Here is a 19,271-nt window from a genome sequence, read left to right as displayed (position 1 = left end):
CGTCAATCGTTTGTTCCTCGAGCGTTTGCAGAACCAGTTAGAAAACTATAATTGAACATAAATATTTTTGATTTAATATAAGAACAAAATATATTGTCTATGGGACGCTAAATCTTACATTCTAAGTGCAATAAAGCATATATTCATAATTGGGCGTGCAGTGGATTTTAAGTGACTTTTCATATTGTAATCAAATGATTTTCATTAAATGTAGCTGCGCAACAGTTTCGGGCGCCAAGTGTAAGTCCAACTAGAGCGAGATAGCCATATTGCAATTCTGCGGCCAGTGCTGGTAAGCGTAAAATTAATTAATTGCGGGGTCGGCGGCATGAGTGCAGTGAAAATGTTTAGCGTTGAAGACGGCACAAGATTTGATTGAAACGAAAACAAATTAAGAAATGTTCGTAATTTTGCAAAGAGCCAACGCTTGAATTACATTTAAGACTCACAAACTGGCCATTAGCTATAAGGGTCGATGATTATATGTGTGTTTGGCGAAAGCCTTTGTGTTGTTTCCGCCGGCTGGACGCCAAAACTACAAATTTATTGTCAATTGCACAAAAGTGACAAATTATTTTCTCGGCTGCCGCGAGTGCAACGTAGAGCGGACAAATTCGATACGCTCAATAAAGAGTGTGTGCAGTAAATATAAACGCCAAATCATCGGATTTGTTTTTGTTTATACCAGTTTGTGCACACATTTCCAAATTGCAAAACATAAAAGTGAAAACAGGCCAAGAGCTGGCAGTATTTGTCGCGCTGGTGGTGTACGTGCACGGGCTGAAGTAGAAACAGAAGCAGAAGCAGACATCGCTGACAACCAACAGGAGGTGGGGCCCGACATCGCCTTCGTTTTTGCTGTTACCGTTCTTGTTGTTTTTGCTGCTGCTGACATTGTTTTTGTTTGGCACACAAAACACGCGGCGTGCAGCTTAGCAAAAGGGCGGGAAGGCAACTATAACGGTTCTCGCCCGAATTTTCATTACGCGTGTGTCGATAGTTTTTTTTTATTGTTAAATTTTATTCGTTTGCATTGCGTTTTGAATTCAGCCTCACAATTGGGGGGCTGCAGCGGTGGCAATGTCGAAGCTGGGCGAGCACAAACGTGTATCCCTCACCACAATCAGCACGCAGAGGAGCATAGCTAATAGCAATGAAGCGGGCTTCAGTTCAATGCCGCCGATGTTCTCGCGTTTCGGTGACTTCTTGGATCCGGACGCGATGCAGGCAAGCAAAAGCAGTAAGTCGGCAACCAAGAGCGTTCGACTGGAATTGGAAATGTTCGAGACAGACTCAAACAGGTATCCCGAGTTCAACTATTCAAAGCTGCTCTACTTGGAGAAGGTAAGCACATATATTCTAACAACACATTTAGTGCTGGTGATATCTCATTTATTGCAATCTGTTGCAGAAAAAAGCCAAAATGCTGAAAGAGAAAGCCAATAATGGCAGAACAGATCCTTTCGCCGAAAACGATGATGATGTGGCACGCATTGCCAAGGAGCTGGAGGCCAAATATGGAAATGCCTATGCCAGAGGCCGTAGCAGGCGTAAGAAGGAAGAATTTTGTGACATTGGAATGGGTTACGACGAGTCAGATTCCTTTATAGATAATACCGAAGCGGTAAGCTTCTAGTTTCCACAAAGATAAACGCGATTTTAATACAATATATTTGCAGTACGATGAAATTTTGCCTGAAGAAGTGGAAACGCTGGAGGGTGGTTTTTATATTAACTGCGGCGCCTTGGAATTTAAGAATCTAAACAAAAAATCCAGTACACGTCGCACCGATGCCATTATCAAAATGCCGGAGCGATCGCGCAAACGTGTTGTGTCCAGCAGCTCGGATGAATCTACTGAATCATCATCGGATTCTTCAAGTGATATTGAACAGAAACAAGCTACGAATAATAAAATTAACAATAATAATAATGCTGATAATGGAGAGGACGAAGATGACGACGACGATGATGATGATGATGATGATGATGATGATGATGAAGATGAGGATGACGATGATGAGGACGATGAATCGGATTCAGACGACAGCGAGAGCATTGAGGGCTCTGATAGCGAAAGCGAGAGTCTCGACGAAGACACTAACGGAACGTCTAACAGCGCCAAAAAGAAGTTCAAGCAAAGCGATTTGAAACGACCGAAATCCAGTTCCGCTTCCAAGCAGAAAATCCACAGTGCCAAGAAGCCAAGCAGCAAGGTGAAATCTGTGCCGTCCTCTTCCTCTAATTCACCGCGTCCGATTATCATAGACAATTCCGATACGGATGAACGGCAGGCGCAGGCACAGGCGCTCAAAAAAGTGGTCAAGACAACAACCGTCAAGGATATGCTAAAGGCGAAACGCGATAGCTTCCTAAAATCTCAAGGCCAGCTCGATGGGCCTTCAAAGAACGCCGTAAACGGCGAAGTGAAGTGCATCACGACGACTATTATTGATTCTAGTAGCGACAACGATGACACCGATTCAGCCAGTGAACAAGGGAAATCGGATAAGTTGCCCAAGAGCAAGGATGTTAACGAAAGTATGTGATCAGCGTGGAAATTATTTGATTCTGTTTTTCACATTTACTGTTTGCATTTTATTTAGATCTACGGTCGGCTGATACGATTCTACCCGCGACACTCGATAGAGAGATTCTTGTCAACATAAACAGCTTCAAGGAACTGGTTAGAAGCAGAGATTTGTGTGGCAAACGATTTAACTTTGATGGCAAGCTTACGACGCTTTTACTCAAGTATGTTTTTCCAGCGATCAAATCAACTTTCTTATTGAATTAATAAATTAATTTGTAGAATTTACGAGGCGCTGCTGTGCACAGAGCGCAATGAACGAAATATGGTGTTTGCACATCTGGAATACCAGCTTCAATTGCCAAAATATTTTATACTGCGCAAGGCCAAGGCGCTGCGCGCCAAGGAGGAGAAGAATAAGACGACAAACGCCTTGGAGCGATTACGCAAGGCGGTCGCCGAGGTGATGCCCAAAGCAATCGCCAATTACGAGATCGAACTTCATAAATTTGCGGAATTGGCGTAAGATAAAATTTGAACTTTTACCCAATGAATTAGTTTTTGACTATATTTGTAACTTTTAGAGCGGCAGATGTTAACGCAGAGCATCCGCCAAAGATGCCACGGAAAAAGTTTCAGTGGACAAATGAGCTGCGCGAAAGGCTCTACGAGGTATACCAAGCGCGCTGGACGTCTTACGCAGTGCTGGGCAAACGAAAGGATTCACTGGAGCAGTTCATCAATGGCTACCTGAAAGACAAAATAGTGGATGTGTGGGCAACCGGCTGGATGCGTTACGAGGATCTGCAGCGCGAAATCGAGCGGCATAAGAATGCCAGCAAAAAGCTCAAAGAGAAAACGAAGAAACAATCACTAGGCACAGTCACAACCACTGCAGTCACCACATCCGCAATACAAACAACCGCAACCAACAATTACCTGAAGCAAGTCGATGATCTGACGGTGACCGAACAGAGTCGGTCGCGTGCCAATTCCGATACGGATTCAGCTACAAGTGCCTCATCTAATAGTGTCAAGCGTAAACTTGAACTGCCACCCAGCACCAATGCTGCCACGACACAGCCAAAGCCAAGCGCAAAGCCACCCAAAATCAAGTTCCAAAAGCAATTGGCGGCAACCCTAGCACAAATGTCGCAGGTAAGCAGCGCCTTGCCGATGGCTCCAACTAGCATTGAGACGATGTCGCTGCCAGCTGTCAACAATTACCTGAAGCAATTCGAGGACCTCACAGTCATCGCCCCACAGAGTCGCTCGTGTGGCAATTCCGATACAGATTCCGTTAAAAGTGCCTCGTCGACCAGTCTGAAGCGCAAGCTGGAAACCCCTGCCTTGGGCGGCACAATACAATCAAAACAAGGCAGCAAGCCGCCAAAGAAGAAGAAACAGCAAGTCTCGCCTCAGCCACAGCAGCCACAGGCCCAGACACAGATGACGCAGTTGGACACACTGATGTCGCAGCCGAGTACCTCGGCGCAGGCAGCGGCATTGAATGCAGCAGTTGTGGCCGCAGCAGCTAGCATGCTGGAGCTGGCCTCGCCCACTAAGACGGATCACAGCATCTACAACCTAATATCAGCCGCATCGATGAACCCAACGGCGGTTAGTGTCGGCGCTCCCATAAATAGTCTGCTACAGACTGCAGCACATTCCACAGCATCAATCATGGCATCACGCCCCGTGCCCCATGTCATTAATTTGGACGACTATAAGAGTCCCAGTGATATCTTGCAGACATCACAGCAACTGGCGGCCAATAAATGGCAGTCCGTTCCCGTGTCGAAGGAACAGCCGCCAGTGCCCCCGGCTGTTGTGCGTTGCGAGAGCAGCAGCGAGTCGGACGGTGTGGAGATTGTGGGCGTCTATCCGGCGGTGGTGAAGCAGATTCTCCCAAATCAAACCAAGTCCAGGTCGAAGGCCAGCCAGAAGAGCAAACCCACGTCAGTGATTAGCACGACGGGCACGGTGCCCAATGGAGTGAATGGTACGCTTGGGTTCAATTTGGAAAACATGTATGTGTACAACAATAATAATACTGCCCCTAAGATGGGAACTGGAGTAATACGCGCTACTGCGGCAACTAATACGGTGGAAACGCTTGGCTACGATCTCAGCCGCAGTCCACAGATTATGAAGAAATTATCGGAATTATCGGCGCTCGATAAGCAACTAAAATGGTCACCGTGTTCGCTACTCTCCGGTGCTGGCACCAGCGGTGGTGCGGGCGCCAGTGCTGGAGCGGGTGCCGGGAAACCAACAACGCATCAATGACATACGGGGAATGCCACACAGCCCCAATCGGTGTCGGTGTCGGCATTCTATAATCACGAGCAGGCTGTGGCCGCCGCCTTGGTGTTATCCTCGATGAGTGCCTCTGCCGCCCGATATGATGCGTATGATGTGCAGCTGGGATTGTTGAATGGCTCGCTGGCTTCCACTAATCAGATGTCCAGTGCCTCAGCACAACCCATTGCAACAACAACAGCAACAACACCACAAACACTGCCACAAGTATTTCTGAAGCCTTCCCCGCCGCCTTCAGCCGCTGTCGATGGGATTGGCGATATGACAGCAAACACGGCGCAAGCGGCTCAACTGCCCACAAAATTCATTTAGATATATGCATAGCACACCACACGCTCCCTAAACTATTCTGAGTTCAACATTTACAGATCTATACATATATGAGGATATATATGTATACCTCCTCAAGGGGAGAGAATTAAGACGCTTAGTTTGTAGGTTTCATAAGAATTAGTCATTTTAAATTGATACTGTGGGTCTGCATCACTGCCAATAATCATCAATCACAAAAAGATGCAGGAAACGCTCAAGAATCAAGTGATGCATGTACGAAATAAGGGTATGCCGTCTTCGGTGTGTTCGTGTGTGTGTGTGTGTCTGTGTCTGCGCAGGCGATGTGATGATTTCGTATTTGTTTTGTATTTTCGTTTATAATTCTTTGAAGAATATCAAGTCCACCAACTTAAAGTATGTACTTTGAAAGAGGTTAAGAATCAATCGAGTTGTATCTAGTTATTTATAGTGAATCAATTTTTATTAAATAAAAGAAAAATAAGTTATGTAATAAAAAAGTAAAACAAAGAGCGTATATTCTACTCAAAATTAGTGCCCACCTACAACGGTTCGTCCTCTACACATATGAAAATGAAGCGATCAATGACACCCAAGCAAAGTGACCATAACTTATCTACATTACGGTTAACATATCCATCCCATTGGGTATTTACATAGCTCTCCCATGGTTGATTATCATCTTAAACATGCCATCAAATAACAGCAACCACCCGCCCATCCACTTGCTCGACCCCTCTAACCTAATTTGTAAAATATAACAGACACACTCGAGGACAGGTAATTTGGTTCACTTGATCCAGCGTAGCATTGAGGTGAGGCGATTAGCTGCCATGGCTATGGTGGATTGCTGTGCCACCGCAGGTATCAGGTTGGACTCTGTCAGTTCTGGCTGAGCCACGCTGACGCTGGGTACCGCCTCCCAATCCAGGCGCAACGAGCTTTCGTCTAAAAGATCATCGATTAATATTTTCTATTGATCAAATTAATATTTAAGCAAATGCAGACCTTCAGATTCAGATTCCGTTGCCGTCTCAATGCCAATGAGGAGCGAGTCCACTGATTTCATTAGCGGCGCATTGGCCACGTCCAGATGACCGTAGCGCCCCAAATCGCTGCGCTCCAAATCCAAAATGGCCAAAATATTTTCGAGCGTATGCTGTTCATTGAGCGCGCGCAGCTTAACCTGCTGAGAGTAGGCCAGATACATAATATTGTTGTTGACGCGACACACCTTTCGCAGAAACTGCTCCTCGTTGCGCATCTTGCGACAGAAGTCGCTGTAGGCGACCTTGTGTGGCAGCCGCACGTTCAGATAGAAGCTGAGCAGCTGCGTCAGCTGCACCGTGTAGGTGAGTGCGCCCATGATGCGGTAGGCCTCAACACGACTGGGCGTTATCTCATTGGCCGTGGTCTTGGGCACATCCTCTTTGTTGTCGGCCAGATAGTCCAGGTAGGCAGAGTAGTCGCCGTTGGCAGGCAGCGAGGGTCCCACTATGCGGTACTGCACCTCGCTGATGCCACTGCCATGGAACACCCATTTACCACGTATGTATGATGTGTTCTTGGCATCAGCCAGAGCTGCGATTGTTTCGGCATCTTCGCTACGCTCGGCGCACACCTTGCGCTGCTGCTCGTCCTTCAACACCACCTCCGAGATGGGAAATATATAGGTGACAAGCTGTTGAATATCACGTCGAGCCGTTTGTTTGATGCTATCCAATAGATTCATGTGCTGCTGGCGTAGTTTATCGATGCGCATCGAACGATCGATCACATAATCCTCCAGCATCTTCACCTTGGTGGGATACTTGGGCAGGTTCTTGCGTTTCTCAGCATTTGCCTGACGCAGTTCATCCCTCTGCTCGCTTAACGTCTGCAAGCGATTCGTCTTGCTGCCGATCAGCTGTTGCAGCAACTGCACCTGCTCCCGCTTCGCACGTATCGCAATCATTCGATTTTCATTGCACTTGTGCTGTTGTATAAGGTGCTCGTATCTATTGCTGTATGTCTTCAGGCCCGCCTGCAGGTTAATGTACTTCTGCTGTTTCTCCGTTAAGCTGCAACAATTAAAAATAAAAGTATTTAGTTTAAAACAACGCAGATGTGTATGTGTGTGTGCAATGTGGTTTTTCTGTGCGAATGAGTAACAACCTTTCGGATTCCAAGGCAGAGCTGTGAGTAATGTTTCCATTTTTAACACAAGTTCTGCAATGCAGTCGTCGCTGTTGCCTGCAGCAGAGCGGACATCGCAGACCTGTGGAGGCGATACCAGCTGTTGGCTTTACGCGCACATCGCCTTTTGGATGCTTCTTTGTATAGGCAACGCCATCGCAGACATCGACGTCGTTCTCGTCTTCGTCATCATTTGTGGATGCGCTTGATAATTGAAAGTTCTCAGGTGCTTTGGAGCTTTCATCGGAGCTGGAGCTATTTGCCATTACAGACAAATCATTGCACTTAATATGCGTAGTCGATTTTTCATTGATAATTGTTTTTGTTATTGATACTTTTTCCTCCTGTCAAAACAGAAGTGCTGTATAACATTGTATGGCTGCAGTTAGTGTTGGTAAACAGCTCGCAGCGGCCAGGGCTGCGAACTCGTACTTTGAAGCGCCAATTAAATTATTTTTGTTATCAATAAATTCAACATCCCTTCAATCGTAGTTTTGTTTTTTATTTTTTGCAGAGATTTCATTTGCCAAATAGTATAATTAGACTAATATGCTAGACAGGGAAACAAAACTATCGATCCGCTCCCATTAATAAACATTTATAATTTCACTGTTCGATTTGCCGAGCATTGATAAATTTGGACAACTTAAGCCCATCGTTTTTTTCGTGAAGGACAAATAATTTAGTAAGCCTGATTCGGATGTGTGCTTGTTGTATGCTTGTTTATTTCTTGCCCAGCACTTTGAGGGCGGCTGCAGTCACATCGGGCTCGCGAGGCAGTGCATTAAGCTCCAAAGTTTTTGCGTATGGCATGGGCACATCAACTCCGCAGCATCGCCAAACAGGGGCGTCTAGTTCAAAGAAAGCTGGATCCTCCATAAAGCGAGCACAGATCTCAGCACCCACACCTGTCAATCAACGGATAGAGATAATTATATATGTGGTTAGGATAACTGAATATTGACGGATACTCACCGTGTTGTGGCCAGCCGTTTTCCACGGTTATCAAGTGATGCGTTTTACGGACTGAAGTGAAAATGGTTTGCATGTCTAGAGGGCGTATGGAACGCAGGTTGATTACTTCAGCTTCGATTCCTACAAAACAAGAGAATTAGAATATTTTCATATGCAGTAAGGCTATGTCTTATCACTTGCCTTTTTTAGCTAGTTCAGCGGCGGAAAGTAGCGCTGTTTCCACAGCTTTGGAATGCGCCACAATTGTAATGTCTTTTCCTGGCCGCATAATCTTTGCTTTTCCGAGGGGCACCAAGAAATCGACATCGGTTACTTTTTCATCAACCGGAAATGCAACACCATACATCAGCTCGTTCTCCAGGACAACCACTGGATCGGGATCACGTATGGCAGACTTGAGCAATCCGCGTGCATCTTCCGTATCGTAGGGTGACACAACCTTCAATCCCGGGCAGTGGGCGTACCAAGCGGCAAAGCATTGAGAGTGCTGCGCTGCAACACCAGCTGACGCCCCATTGGGCCCACGGAATACAATTGGTACGTTAACGGCTCCTGCGGACATGTAAAATGTCTTGGCAGCTGAATTGATGACCTATAGGCAAAAGCAAGGATAATAAATATTCATCTCATATAAAATTAAGTGAGAGATAGAGAGAGAGTGAGGGATACAGATCTATCATTCATGATCAGTTCATATCAATTCAAGTTTGTACACTCGCATTTTATTTATTCGCTCTTAACTGTTTACTTAATGCCTAGTTTCTGCTTAATGATAAACGCTGGCAGGCGACGTCCTTTCCAGTAACGTGGTAGCGGCACCTCGTTGGCCTGCCGCAGTACCTCTGTTACATACTGTTCCGCATTGAAACTCTCTGCCTCTTTGATCTGTGACATTAGCTGAGCTTGGAACGCCTTCTCTTTGCGCATTTCCCGACGCTGTCGCACCTTGGCCCACTCGAATTTCATCTTGCGGCGCAGCTTCTTTAGCTTATGCTTCTTCATCTTTCGCCGCCGAATTACAATCAAACGCGCTGCTTCCATTTTGTCGGGTTTGCTCCTGTCCAGCGGTGGTGCGATTGTTTGACCAACTCGATTTCTATTCAAGATGTCATTGATTTCCGTTAAGAGGCTGGAGCGCGGACTCTCAATGATCTTCTTGTGCAACATTGGAAAATCACCAATGATCTGTGGCCTGACGACTGGGCGCAATCTGAGGTCGCTGACGGGCTTAAGCGAATTGGCCTGCACATAATTGGATAATATGGGTGGAATTAGTCAATCAATCGTTTTGGCTAAATGCCCGAATGACAGTTAGATTGTACTTCAGCAGCAGCTCAACTTGAGTTTGAGACCCATATTATCCCATTACGTTAAAGTGGAGGCGATTTATAATTTACAGATCGTGTGACAAACTTGAATTGATATTCAGCTGGCCGGGCAAATTGCACATTATTGTTGGAGTTCAATTGAGTTTGTTAAATACATGAGATAATATGAGTAGTTAAGCTACTGCTTGTGGATCGTGTGTGGGCGGTTGGGGTATCAGATGCAACAGGTGCGTGCAACTCACGTGATCGATCGCTTGCATTGAGAAGTTAAAGGTCATGAACTCGCAAATAGGACGCAAACCAGCCATAGCTGCACCGACTGCAATTCCAGCGAAACCCATTTCTGTTATTGGCGTATCGATGATCCGTTTGTCTCCATATTTCTTCCATAGACCACGTGAAACCTGTACAGAATTAGTAAATTGTTAGTTGCACTTGTAAATCAGCAGATTAACGATTGGTTTTTACTTTTCATATTATAAACTATCTATAGATTTACATATGTATATATTTTGCATCGACAAAAAGTGTACCAAAATCACACGACAAAATTTCAATTACGCCTTGTAAACAAAAAGGATTTATCGATTGTGTTCATTATCGGTGCGTGCTTTATCGGCCGTCATAATCTAAGTTTGACCTCTACCAATCACGCAGCACATTAAAGAAAACAAATGAGCTCTGAAATTGTTATCTGTAATCAGCGCCGTGGGCGAATCCGTTGCAACTGTTGTATGACGGACCCCGCGCTACCCCCTAACCCAAACAGCTGTCATTGCTAGCTGTCACTTGGCCTGTTTACGTAATCATCTTACAAGTGGCAAAGTCAAATCTTTTACTCACCTTGTAGGCGCCATCATATTGTGCCACCTCCTCGCCGAGCAAAAAGACACGATCATCCCGGGCTAATTCATCGTCTAGGGCGCTGTTTAGTCCATCGCGTACGGTCATTTGCTTGGCGGCCAAAGCTCTGGGACTCGTGGAGAATGCGCGCTGGGCGGCACAGGCCACTTGGGAGAGTCTAGAACGCAGCATTATGGCTTGTTTCGTTGACCGTTTTCTAACTGTTTTGTATGCTTTCTATTAATAAGGTTGTTTTGAAAATTTTGGCATTACCTAATAAAACTAAAACAAATTTATACACACCGACGAACGTCTTCTCGCCCCAATTGAATGTCAGAATATTTTATTCTCCTACACAACACTTTTTACCTGCCACCACAAAAATTTTTTCGACACGAACAGCTGGAAGATTTTAATCGATAGGCATACGCTTATTTATCGGGAATGCTGAAGTCGCTTGCTGCTCTTGCCTTGCGTTATAGCAGTGGTTACAGCTCGAATGCAAAACTTCCCCATGGGCAGCAACTAAGTAATGTAACGAAAATTTGTTTCTCTCCGCTGCCCGAGGTTTCTAAATGGTTAGTACCAGTTCAGGTGCAATATATTGAAAATGGAAAAACAAAGATGTACGATATATTTAAAGTACAGGATAGTGTGTCTATAGTCTTGTACAATATTTCAAGACAGAAGCTTCTTTTTGTACGTCAATTCCGGCCAGCTGTATATTATGGCTTAATAATAAATAACTTTCGTGAGTTACCCAAGGAGGACATTGATTTAATGCAATATCCGTATGAACTGGGTATGACGCTGGAGTCCTGTGCAGGTATGGTGGATAAAGATAAAAGCTTGGCGGAAATAGCTAGAGAGGAAGTGTTCGAAGAATGTGGCTATGATGTTTCCGTTGAAAAGTTGGAGCATGTCTTTGAGTACCGATCCGGCGTTGGCACTTCCAGCAGTGCCCATAATGTGTACTACTGTGAAGTTTGTGATGAGGAAAAAGTAGCCGATGGCGGCGGAATTGATACTGAGGTCATTCAGGTTATGGAGCTATCTATTGATGAAGCAAAAAATTTTGTAAAGAAGGGTTCAAAAATAAATAGCGGTCCGGCCACAATAGCAGGCACACTTTGGTTTTTCGCCAACAAGACTTAACTGAAAGTCAAATTTAAATTTGAGTGTGACCATATAACTGTTTAGTGTTAAATATCAAAAAAGCTTTGTGTAAGTTTTCATAGCACATCGGTTGTTTTTTCACCGGAATCAGCTGTAGCCCACAGTTTGATTTGTTCTAAAATGGAAAACATTTCGAAGATCTGGTTGGGTCCGCTGCCTGCTGACTCGCCCTATGTAAAACCATTTCGCATGTATTACGTGCAAAATGGCGTTGAAAAAAATTGGGATCTACTGAAAGTACACGACAGTGTTGCGATTATACTGTTCAACACGACACGTCAAAAACTTGTGCTTGTGCGTCAATTTAGACCGGCTGTTTATCATGGTGTGATAGCTAGTAAGGAGGGTAGCTTCGACAATGTCGATTTGGAGGCCTTTCCGCCATCGATCGGCGTGACATTGGAATTGTGCGCTGGTATTGTGGATAAGTCCAAAAGCTGGAAAGAAATCGCTCGTGAAGAGGTGCTTGAAGAATGTGGGTATGAAGTGTCCGTGGACCGCATTGAGGAAGTCATGAACTACAGGTATGCCGATAAAAGAACTTCGTAATCAGGAAAATCATTCCACACTCCTTTCGCCCTTGCAGGTCTGGTGTTGGCTCTTCGGGTGCCAAGCAAGCGATGTACTACTGCGAAGTAACTGACGCGGATAAAGTCAATAGCGGCGGCGGCGTGGAAGATGAATTGATTGAGGTGGTGGAACTATCACTGGATGAGGCAAAGAAAATGGTGCAGCAGGGTGCCGTCAATAACAGCCCACCCAGTTGCCTAATGGGTCTTCTGTGGTTCTTTGCAAACAAAGCTCCCGCAAATGCTTAGACCTTTTATCATCCGCTGTAATCACGCATTTGTGTTATCTGCGTTGATAACATCTCCATAACGATAATACTCTGCGCTGAACATTAGACGTTAAATATACACACAGAGAACTTCACATGCTTTAAAAATCACATCTGAACCAGTTAATGTGCGTAGCGTACCCAAATTGCAATGCCTTTCGAGTCTACCCTGTGTTTACTTATACATACATGCATAGAAAAATAAATATGTGGATATTTTGTTTATCGTTACGTTTTCGTATAAAGCAACGATATGCAGTCCTTTAACTAGTGGAAATCGGTCAAGTGGATGCGCAAAAATGTGTCTGCAACTGAAAGCCAAAATAGCCAAGTAAGAACGCTGTAGTCGGGCGTACCCGACAAGCCAATACACTTCACATCCTAATGCTGCCTAAAAACTGATTGAGATTAATTGATACACAAATTTCACAAGCTATTCAATTTAGCCCGATTTAAAAAATCGGGCATTGTCAAGTTCAAAATGCAATAAATCTCTAAATTAGAATAACCATAAAATGGTTTTATATATCGATGATTCAAAACTAAGCCTAGTTCGTTTTTATATAGAGGGACTCTGGTATGACGAGTCGTATATTGCTTTTTATAAAGCTCAACCACTCCTCGTTGTGTATGTTACAAGCTTTTTAGCAGAAACATTGTGCCCTCTTTAGTCATCTTCAATGTTCAGGGTATGAAGAGCATTCACGAGAGCCGATGGCCGAGCCAGCTGACAGCAGCAGCCAAGTGCATAAATCGCAAATAAATCAAAAAGCCGCCAGGCGCACACGCGAGCTGCAGCAATCTGCAAAAGGGGCAGGCAGCTTCTGCAGCAGCGGCATCTGAACAAGTTGGCAACCCAGTCACTGCCCAGCCGATCCAATCCGATCCCACCGAAGCCAAGCCAAGCCGTGTGCCGTTTTTGGGCTGTCAGGCAGCGTGTTGCGCGGCTCAGGTTACTTATTTATACACGGCCAGGCATTTTAGCTGCTGCTGCTGCTGCTGCTACTCCTTTGCCTCTGTCCCAGCCCCTGACTCTTTCCCTGCCACTGCCAGTGCCGACGTCAGAAGTTCAGCGGTCACGGCGAGCGGTGGCGTGGAAATTTATTTACTTCAAAGCCATGATTTGGCAATATTTCAACATTCAACGCTGCAATAGAATTTCTTTTTAAACTTTACAAACTTGATGCGCTGTTCGCTGCTCCTGTTGCAGCTATTGTTGTTGCTGTTACTGTAGCCTCATTGTATGCCGGTGTGTGCGTGCATTCGATTTAACAGTAGATAATCAAGGCCAGTCCTGAGGCATCTGTTGCCGCCTGTTTGCTTGCGTGTTAACCTCATGTAAATTATGGACATATGTACGTACGGCAGCAAAAGAATCAACAGCAATGCGAGTGTTGAAATTATATTTAATTTGCATATGTATGTGTATATGGAAAACGAGCAGTAGCCGAGCTCCAACCGTCTCTCAAGTAGCTGCGGACGTGAACGTATTTACGGGTAAGCCTCTGCATAATTCGCATGACACACTCCTGAGTTGTTTGTGGGAGTTGCACTTGTTAATTTTCATGCCGTTCAAGGATTCCTATTAACAAGTTGTTGCTTATACATATGAATATAAAAAGTGGTTTGATTATGCCTCGTAATTTGAATTTGCATTCGATTTCGAAAAAATACTAAAATACAATTGTTAGCGCATTTTGTATTTTGTAACAGATTTTTTAGTGTTAAACAACTCCATACAATTCATACGGATTCGAATGACTTGCTTTTCATATAGCCATTCAGAGCATGCATATGTATGCACATAAATGCATATATGTATGTATATCTATATTTCTGATTTATTTTACTTCCGGTTCAAATGTATAAGATGTATAAACATACATTGTACTGCTTCTGAATGGGCTTTTGTGTGCTCCCTTTGCGATCGCTGCTGATATGGCTGTCACGCATCAACTGTCGCCCTGTCATTGCTCCTGTTCGTGTCAAACTCCCCAAGGTGTTGTGATCGCGCTGTTGCCTCAACACGTTCTCGTCATGAGCTGATCTTAAATCAACTGGCGACTGATTGGCATTAACTTTGGCCGTACATTGCGCAAGATCCAGGTACAAGCAACCAAAACAGATCTGCAATTATTTCATAATCACGTCCCAATTTATGTTGCTAGAGCAACGGAGCAGCAGCAGCAGCAGCAGCAGCAACAACAACAACTAGATAATGCTATTTGAAATCAAAGCTTCTTTCTATTCCTTGCTGCTGACCCCAGACTTGCGGTGGCTGAGAACTAAAAATCAAAATGGCGTATGCTGCGGAACGGCAGGGAGCGAAACGAACGGAACGAACAAATCGCGATCATGAGCTCTCAGTGCGCATGCGAAAATTAAGTGCAGCCAGCAACAATCATAACAACAACAACAACTACTACTACTACAAAGATTGCCTGCAAAACAGTTATGGGCGCTGCTGCCGCTGTTGTTGTTGCTGCCGTTGCAATAATGAAATTTTTTTATCGGATTTGATTATAAGTTGGTACGTACCAGCGATCCACCCCGCAGCCGTAATCTGCCAATAAGAAGAAAAGTAAGCAAGGAAGGTTTTGTTCGGCTGGCCGACTGGCCGGCTGGTAGCTGGCTGGGCTAGTAGCATGGCGGGCGGATTGGGGCGGTATAGGCCGGAACGGGCAACGACTGCAGCGTCTCAACTATGTTAGCGGTCGCTCATTGATTCCATCCAGCAGCCAGCAGCTGGCCGTCTGCTGTCCGTTGTCCGTCGTGATGCACTTTAATGAAATGAAATCTTATACTATCATGAACTGGAAAAAGAAAACACTGCAAACTGGTGGCCAGTAAGCCAGACTGCAGCCGCAACTGCAGCTTGGGCCACTCAAAATGTATAATTATCTGGCGGTTTTATCCGTTTGCCAATATTAAATTTCTCATCACGCCCAGACACTGCCACAGAGCAAGGCAAATCCAGCGTGGAGAGGGCTTCTGGGAGAGCAGCAGCAGCTTCATGGGCACGGGCGCCGTCAAACAATTAATAAAAGGCCAAATGTCTGCAATAAGTTATATATATATATGTATGTAAGTCTATACATACATATAAAAACGATGCTTTTCCGCTCCTGTTGCTGGCCAAAAAGGAAAAGGCTTCGGCTTTACCGTTTTAAGCGCTGCGATTTTGAGCAGACTTTCTAAAATCGATGCCACCGTTTGCCGGCTAAGCTGAGGGCTGTCGGGGCGTTGTCCACCAAAAGTTGAGTCGCTCTCTGCTGCACCTTGCACTCAATTGCGAAGCGCAAGGTGCGCCACGAGCTGAACTGTTCGGCAAAGCTCAGGTGGCTCAAAGAGTTTCAAAATATCTTCGGTTGTGGCCAAGACAATGCAGCATATGCATTTTTATTCTATTATAGATTAGGTATCAGAGATAGCTTAGATTAGGACTAATTAGGTAATTTATCTGCAACTTTTATTATACATATATGTAGGCATATTTTTGAATAAATATTTATAGTATTTATACATATATTTATCAGTATTTATAATTTTCTTCTATTCCAGCTATACTCGATCCAAATATTAGTTAGGCTGCTTTTAATTAAAACAGAGTTCGCATCTTTGGCCGCGTTATGTTGCACGTGTTGCCATTTTAATTGCCCCCAAAGTGTCAACAAATAATTTGGCCAAATACGTATAATTGAAATTAAGTCATAAATGGCTAAAAATGTGCGCGACACACATAAAGTTGGCCGGTAAAAATTTCACACTCTCTGCTCTCGGCTTGATTTATGACAAGCCGCGGCTCACGCATGGAAACTTGCCTTTATGCATTTCCAGTGACTGTCTAACTGTGTCGCGGAACTGTGCACCTGTGATTGATCTCTGTGCTGCAAGCGAGTTTAATTACACGAGAGCGAGAGAGCGCACCGGAGAGTGGGCGAAGTCTACTCTACTCTTCTCTTTGCCGTTGTAACTAGCGCAGCTTCAGCTGAAGAGCAAATGGTGCTCTTAGCCAAAGCTCTTGCCGCTCTCTTAAATGCCCGCTAGACACAGCTCTAGGCTCCGCCCACTAAGTGAAGTGAAATGAACAGAGTGCGAACGTTAGTCCACCTGGTTGCCCCCTCTTGCTGCGCCCCCGCTGAGCTCTGTAAGAGCCACACAACCATTTTGTCTATGCAAATTTGCGAAAGTGCCAAAAATGGGCGCATACAAATTTTGTGCCACGTTTTTATGAATAAATATTTATGATCAGCGCACTGACTCATGCCGCATGCCGGTCGAGTCAATGTTTGTGTGGTCCGGATACTTAGGTCCGTCATTAAGTCGTTTAAATAGAGATTTCCAGCAGCTTAACTAGCCGGACAGACAATTAAAAATCATTTGCATAGGCCGATAATGAAGGCCGCAGCCATAATAAAGCGAACCATTAAAAGCAACCACAAAAAAAAAAAAGACAAAAAGTTTCAGCCGAAGGGCAACAAAGCAAATGAGATTGGCCCAAGCAAGATCCTGATAAGGAACCAATCGCAATCATCCATGGCTATCGACGAAACTGTGGGGCAGTCGCAGCTGCCACCGGCGATGCGACGTTTTTGACCGGCAACAACTTTGTTGCCTTCAAGTTGTTGAACTTAACGCGAAATCTTGTTGGCCTGCGCCTGGGAAATTAACAAACAGACAACAACAACAGCAACAAGAACAACATGCAGTAAGAGTGCTCTAGCCGAGCATTGCCGACAATGAGATGCACTACCATTTGAATGCGATAATCCTAGCTTCCTTAACAAATGTTCGTCTGTCTCTAGGCGAATGTTCCTAATCAAATGCAAAAAATTAACTATATTCGTTTGTGGTTCAATTGAATATGTAATTAAAATTTCAAGTATCTCTCTATAGATCAAGCATGTTCTCTATGAGTCTAAACCTGTCTGCTTTCGACTGTTGCAGACCTTTACATTAAACCGATATACCCTTGTTATAAGGCAACAACAACGGCAGCATCAGCTTCAGGCTACAAACGTCAGAGCATTTCCTCAGAGCTACAAAGTCAATGTCTGGGATTGCGGCAACGGATGCGCAGGAGGAGTAGCCTTTGTCAGTTGGAGCTGAGCTACAGCCACAGCGCGATGGATCGTTCGGATATACATGTATGTATGTATGTATGTACGTGTGTATCCAGCCTGCTGGAGCCTGCTGGAAGGAGTTGATGGCCAGCGAACGATCTGCGGTTATCTGATTTTAATTAAACGGCATCGCATAATAAATTATCTTCATTAGGGTGCTCCGATGACCAACTGAAACTGAGCGTAACGTACTGCCGAATTTCTTTCAGTGTTCGTATCCCTCTCCAGCCTCGTTGACTAGACTCGCACTATAAATCAAATGACCATAGCCGTGTTGTCGTGTTTGTCGCGTTCAGTGCGTGTGTTCCTTCAGTCTCTCGCTCTCTCTCTCTCTCTCTCTCTCTTCCTCATTCATGTTCATTAATGAAAAACCGGATAAAATGTCAAACAGAATCTGCGAATCATTCGACGGCTGTGCGCCGTTGACAGTTGGAAAAGCAACGCAGCGCGAGCACGAAAAATCAACACATGCTTAGATAATCATATTAAAAGAAATAAAAGAAAAAGAAACAAAAACTGTCTCGCCAATGTTGTTATCAAGCCGAGCCGACTGCTTAATACTTTGCACTTGTGATCTGTGCCCTTCAAATTAAAAAAAGTTTTTTGATTACATTTTTGATTCAAATTTATTTATTTTCTAATTATTATTATTTTTTAAATTTTGTATTATATTATCTGGGTCATACAGCACATTAAGAATAAGCCTTTAGATTTTAGTTAATTAGCGAGTCAGGAAGCAGATAGCCATTGAAACCAGATTACGAATCATTTTCCCAGCAGCGTGTATGATTTTGATTTTGGCATAGGACCTTGGCTTTCTCACGGCATACCCAGTCGTTCATTTTGAAAGATCCGTTACGTACCCACAAATGGACGCATTTTTCGTTGCCACCCGCATTATCAGGCTGTCCTGGGGCCCATTCAGTGAATGGCAATCTCATGCCTGTTGTTAGGGAGGTGAAATGATCACTGGACAGGGCGTTGCCTGATGTCCAGAGCCAAGCGTTTTGGTACCCTTGGCTGATTAGATACCTAGAAACCTGATGCAACTCCGAGGCCGACTCGAATACGACAAGATCGCCACCCATACGTCGACAAACGTGGGCCGCTTCCATCCAGGTCACCCGTGCGTGCCATACAAAGTAGAACTTGGAGCCAATATTAAAGTATTCCTGCGTTGGATTGCCGTCGCAGGTAACTAAGGCACACAATGAATTTAAATTTAACAAATATTTACATATGTATGTATATGAATTATATATTATATGGTATTTAATTTACCAGATAATGTTGTGCTGTCTACGCAGCTTACACCCAAGTAGACCAGGAGCGCAATCAAAAAACGTCCACTTCTTATCATTGTCACTCGTCAACTGAACCATTCGCCAATTCACAAATCAGCTCCATGTTCAATTGATGCAAATACGTGAAGCAAGCTCACTCGAGTAAACTTATTCGATCATCTCAACATAACTCATCGCGGTGTTATCGATGTTTCGTGGGGATATCCTGCACATCGGCTATATTGATATATGATAACTGAAGATTATGTTTAATTTAGTAATCTTCGAGAAAAATGTATATACATACTTATGCATGTATATATATTTATGATTAATGACAACAGCAGACGATGCGAGCTCACATATTTTTGTTAGGGTAGAGTAAGG

General features: G+C 44.4%; 6 protein-coding genes across 8 annotated transcripts; 3 read left to right on the top strand and 3 right to left on the bottom strand.

Annotated features, from left to right (window-relative positions):
• The first annotated feature begins 299 nt into the window (after positions 1–299).
• Positions 300–5,108, top strand: yem (yemanuclein). The gene is made up of 6 exons (XM_018105883.3): positions 300–1,344; positions 1,412–1,624; positions 1,680–2,541; positions 2,607–2,754; positions 2,813–3,052; positions 3,115–5,108. The coding sequence occupies exons 1-6, from the start codon at positions 1,081–1,083 to the stop codon at positions 4,817–4,819; spliced, it is 3,432 nt and encodes a 1,143-aa protein (XP_017961372.3). The 5' UTR covers positions 300–1,080; the 3' UTR covers positions 4,820–5,108.
• Positions 5,109–5,584: 476 nt separating this feature from the next.
• Positions 5,585–7,733, bottom strand: Atg14 (autophagy related protein 14). The gene is made up of 3 exons (XM_018105933.3): positions 7,298–7,733; positions 6,152–7,203; positions 5,585–6,091 (listed from the first exon to the last, which is right to left on the bottom strand). Exons 1-3 carry the CDS (start codon positions 7,582–7,584, stop codon positions 5,934–5,936), a joined length of 1,497 nt encoding a protein of 498 aa, XP_017961422.1. The 5' UTR covers positions 7,585–7,733; the 3' UTR covers positions 5,585–5,933.
• Positions 7,734–7,799: 66 nt separating this feature from the next.
• Positions 7,800–10,916, bottom strand: Pdhb (Pyruvate dehydrogenase E1 beta subunit). 3 transcript variants are annotated; one of them, XM_018105984.3, is made up of 6 exons: positions 10,768–10,912; positions 10,465–10,685; positions 9,864–10,025; positions 8,474–8,885; positions 8,294–8,413; positions 7,800–8,226 (listed from the first exon to the last, which is right to left on the bottom strand). In XM_018105984.3, the coding sequence occupies exons 2-6, from the start codon at positions 10,654–10,656 to the stop codon at positions 8,042–8,044; spliced, it is 1,071 nt and encodes a 356-aa protein (XP_017961473.2). In that variant the 5' UTR covers positions 10,657–10,685; positions 10,768–10,912; the 3' UTR covers positions 7,800–8,041. The 3 variants fall into 3 exon arrangements, with proteins under 3 accessions (XP_017961473.2, XP_089112641.1, XP_089112642.1); XM_089256515.1 differs by having other exon boundaries at positions 10,738–10,871; XM_089256516.1 differs by lacking the exons at positions 7,800–8,226; positions 8,294–8,413; positions 8,474–8,885 and adding an exon at positions 8,984–9,535 and having other exon boundaries at positions 10,768–10,916.
• Positions 10,909–11,701, top strand: LOC149092124 (uridine diphosphate glucose pyrophosphatase NUDT14-like). Its single transcript, XM_089256517.1, has one exon. It carries the CDS (start codon positions 10,909–10,911, stop codon positions 11,617–11,619), a length of 711 nt encoding a protein of 236 aa, XP_089112643.1. The 3' UTR covers positions 11,620–11,701.
• Positions 11,671–12,709, top strand: LOC108654576 (uridine diphosphate glucose pyrophosphatase NUDT14). The gene is made up of 2 exons (XM_018106049.3): positions 11,671–12,164; positions 12,227–12,709. Exons 1-2 carry the CDS (start codon positions 11,761–11,763, stop codon positions 12,456–12,458), a joined length of 636 nt encoding a protein of 211 aa, XP_017961538.1. The 5' UTR covers positions 11,671–11,760; the 3' UTR covers positions 12,459–12,709.
• A 5,517-nt stretch (positions 12,710–18,226) lies between these two features.
• On the bottom strand, positions 18,227–19,020 carry LOC149092123 (C-type lectin 37Db-like). Its single transcript, XM_089265636.1, has 2 exons — positions 18,883–19,020; positions 18,227–18,799 (listed from the first exon to the last, which is right to left on the bottom strand). Exons 1-2 carry the CDS (start codon positions 18,959–18,961, stop codon positions 18,360–18,362), a joined length of 519 nt encoding a protein of 172 aa, XP_089121762.1. The 5' UTR covers positions 18,962–19,020; the 3' UTR covers positions 18,227–18,359.
• Between the last annotated feature and the right edge of the window lie 251 nt (positions 19,021–19,271).

This window comes from Drosophila navojoa, chromosome 2 (assembly GCF_054131105.1).
Source record: "Drosophila navojoa isolate 15081-1374.11 chromosome 2, UAZ_NAV_1.0, whole genome shotgun sequence".
NCBI lineage: Eukaryota > Metazoa > Arthropoda > Insecta > Diptera > Drosophilidae > Drosophila > Drosophila navojoa.
Note: the sequence above shows the minus strand (reverse complement) of the source record. Positions and strands in the feature narration are given on the sequence as shown.

Bases quoted from the DNA above. Each gene is read 5' to 3' on its own strand.
- yem (XM_018105883.3), top strand. From the start codon at position 1,081: ATGTCGAAGCTGGGCGAGCACAAACGTGTATCCCTCACCACAATCAGC. The intron at 2,755-2,812 runs GTATGTTTTTCC...ATTAATTTGTAG, and splicing joins CTTACGACGCTTTTACTCAA to AATTTACGAGGCGCTGCTGT. The intron at 3,053-3,114 runs GTAAGATAAAAT...TGTAACTTTTAG, and splicing joins CATAAATTTGCGGAATTGGC to AGCGGCAGATGTTAACGCAG.
- Atg14 (XM_018105933.3), bottom strand. From the start codon at position 7,584: ATGGCAAATAGCTCCAGCTCCGATGAAAGCTCCAAAGCACCTGAGAAC. The intron at 7,204-7,297 runs GTTGTTACTCAT...TAATTGTTGCAG, and splicing joins TCTGCCTTGGAATCCGAAAG to CTTAACGGAGAAACAGCAGA. The intron at 6,092-6,151 runs GTCTGCATTTGC...ATGATCTTTTAG, and splicing joins AACGGAATCTGAATCTGAAG to ACGAAAGCTCGTTGCGCCTG.
- Pdhb (XM_018105984.3), bottom strand. From the start codon at position 10,656: ATGCTGCGTTCTAGACTCTCCCAAGTGGCCTGTGCCGCCCAGCGCGCA. The intron at 8,886-9,863 runs GTGAGTTGCACG...TTTTGCCTATAG, and splicing joins CAATGCAAGCGATCGATCAC to GTCATCAATTCAGCTGCCAA. The intron at 8,227-8,293 runs GTGAGTATCCGT...GTTGATTGACAG, and splicing joins AAACGGCTGGCCACAACACG to GTGTGGGTGCTGAGATCTGT.
- LOC149092124 (XM_089256517.1), top strand. From the start codon at position 10,909: ATGCTGAAGTCGCTTGCTGCTCTTGCCTTGCGTTATAGCAGTGGTTAC.
- LOC108654576 (XM_018106049.3), top strand. From the start codon at position 11,761: ATGGAAAACATTTCGAAGATCTGGTTGGGTCCGCTGCCTGCTGACTCG. The intron at 12,165-12,226 runs GTATGCCGATAA...TCGCCCTTGCAG, and splicing joins GAGGAAGTCATGAACTACAG to GTCTGGTGTTGGCTCTTCGG.
- LOC149092123 (XM_089265636.1), bottom strand. From the start codon at position 18,961: ATGATAAGAAGTGGACGTTTTTTGATTGCGCTCCTGGTCTACTTGGGT. The intron at 18,800-18,882 runs GTAAATTAAATA...TGTGTGCCTTAG, and splicing joins AGACAGCACAACATTATCTG to TTACCTGCGACGGCAATCCA.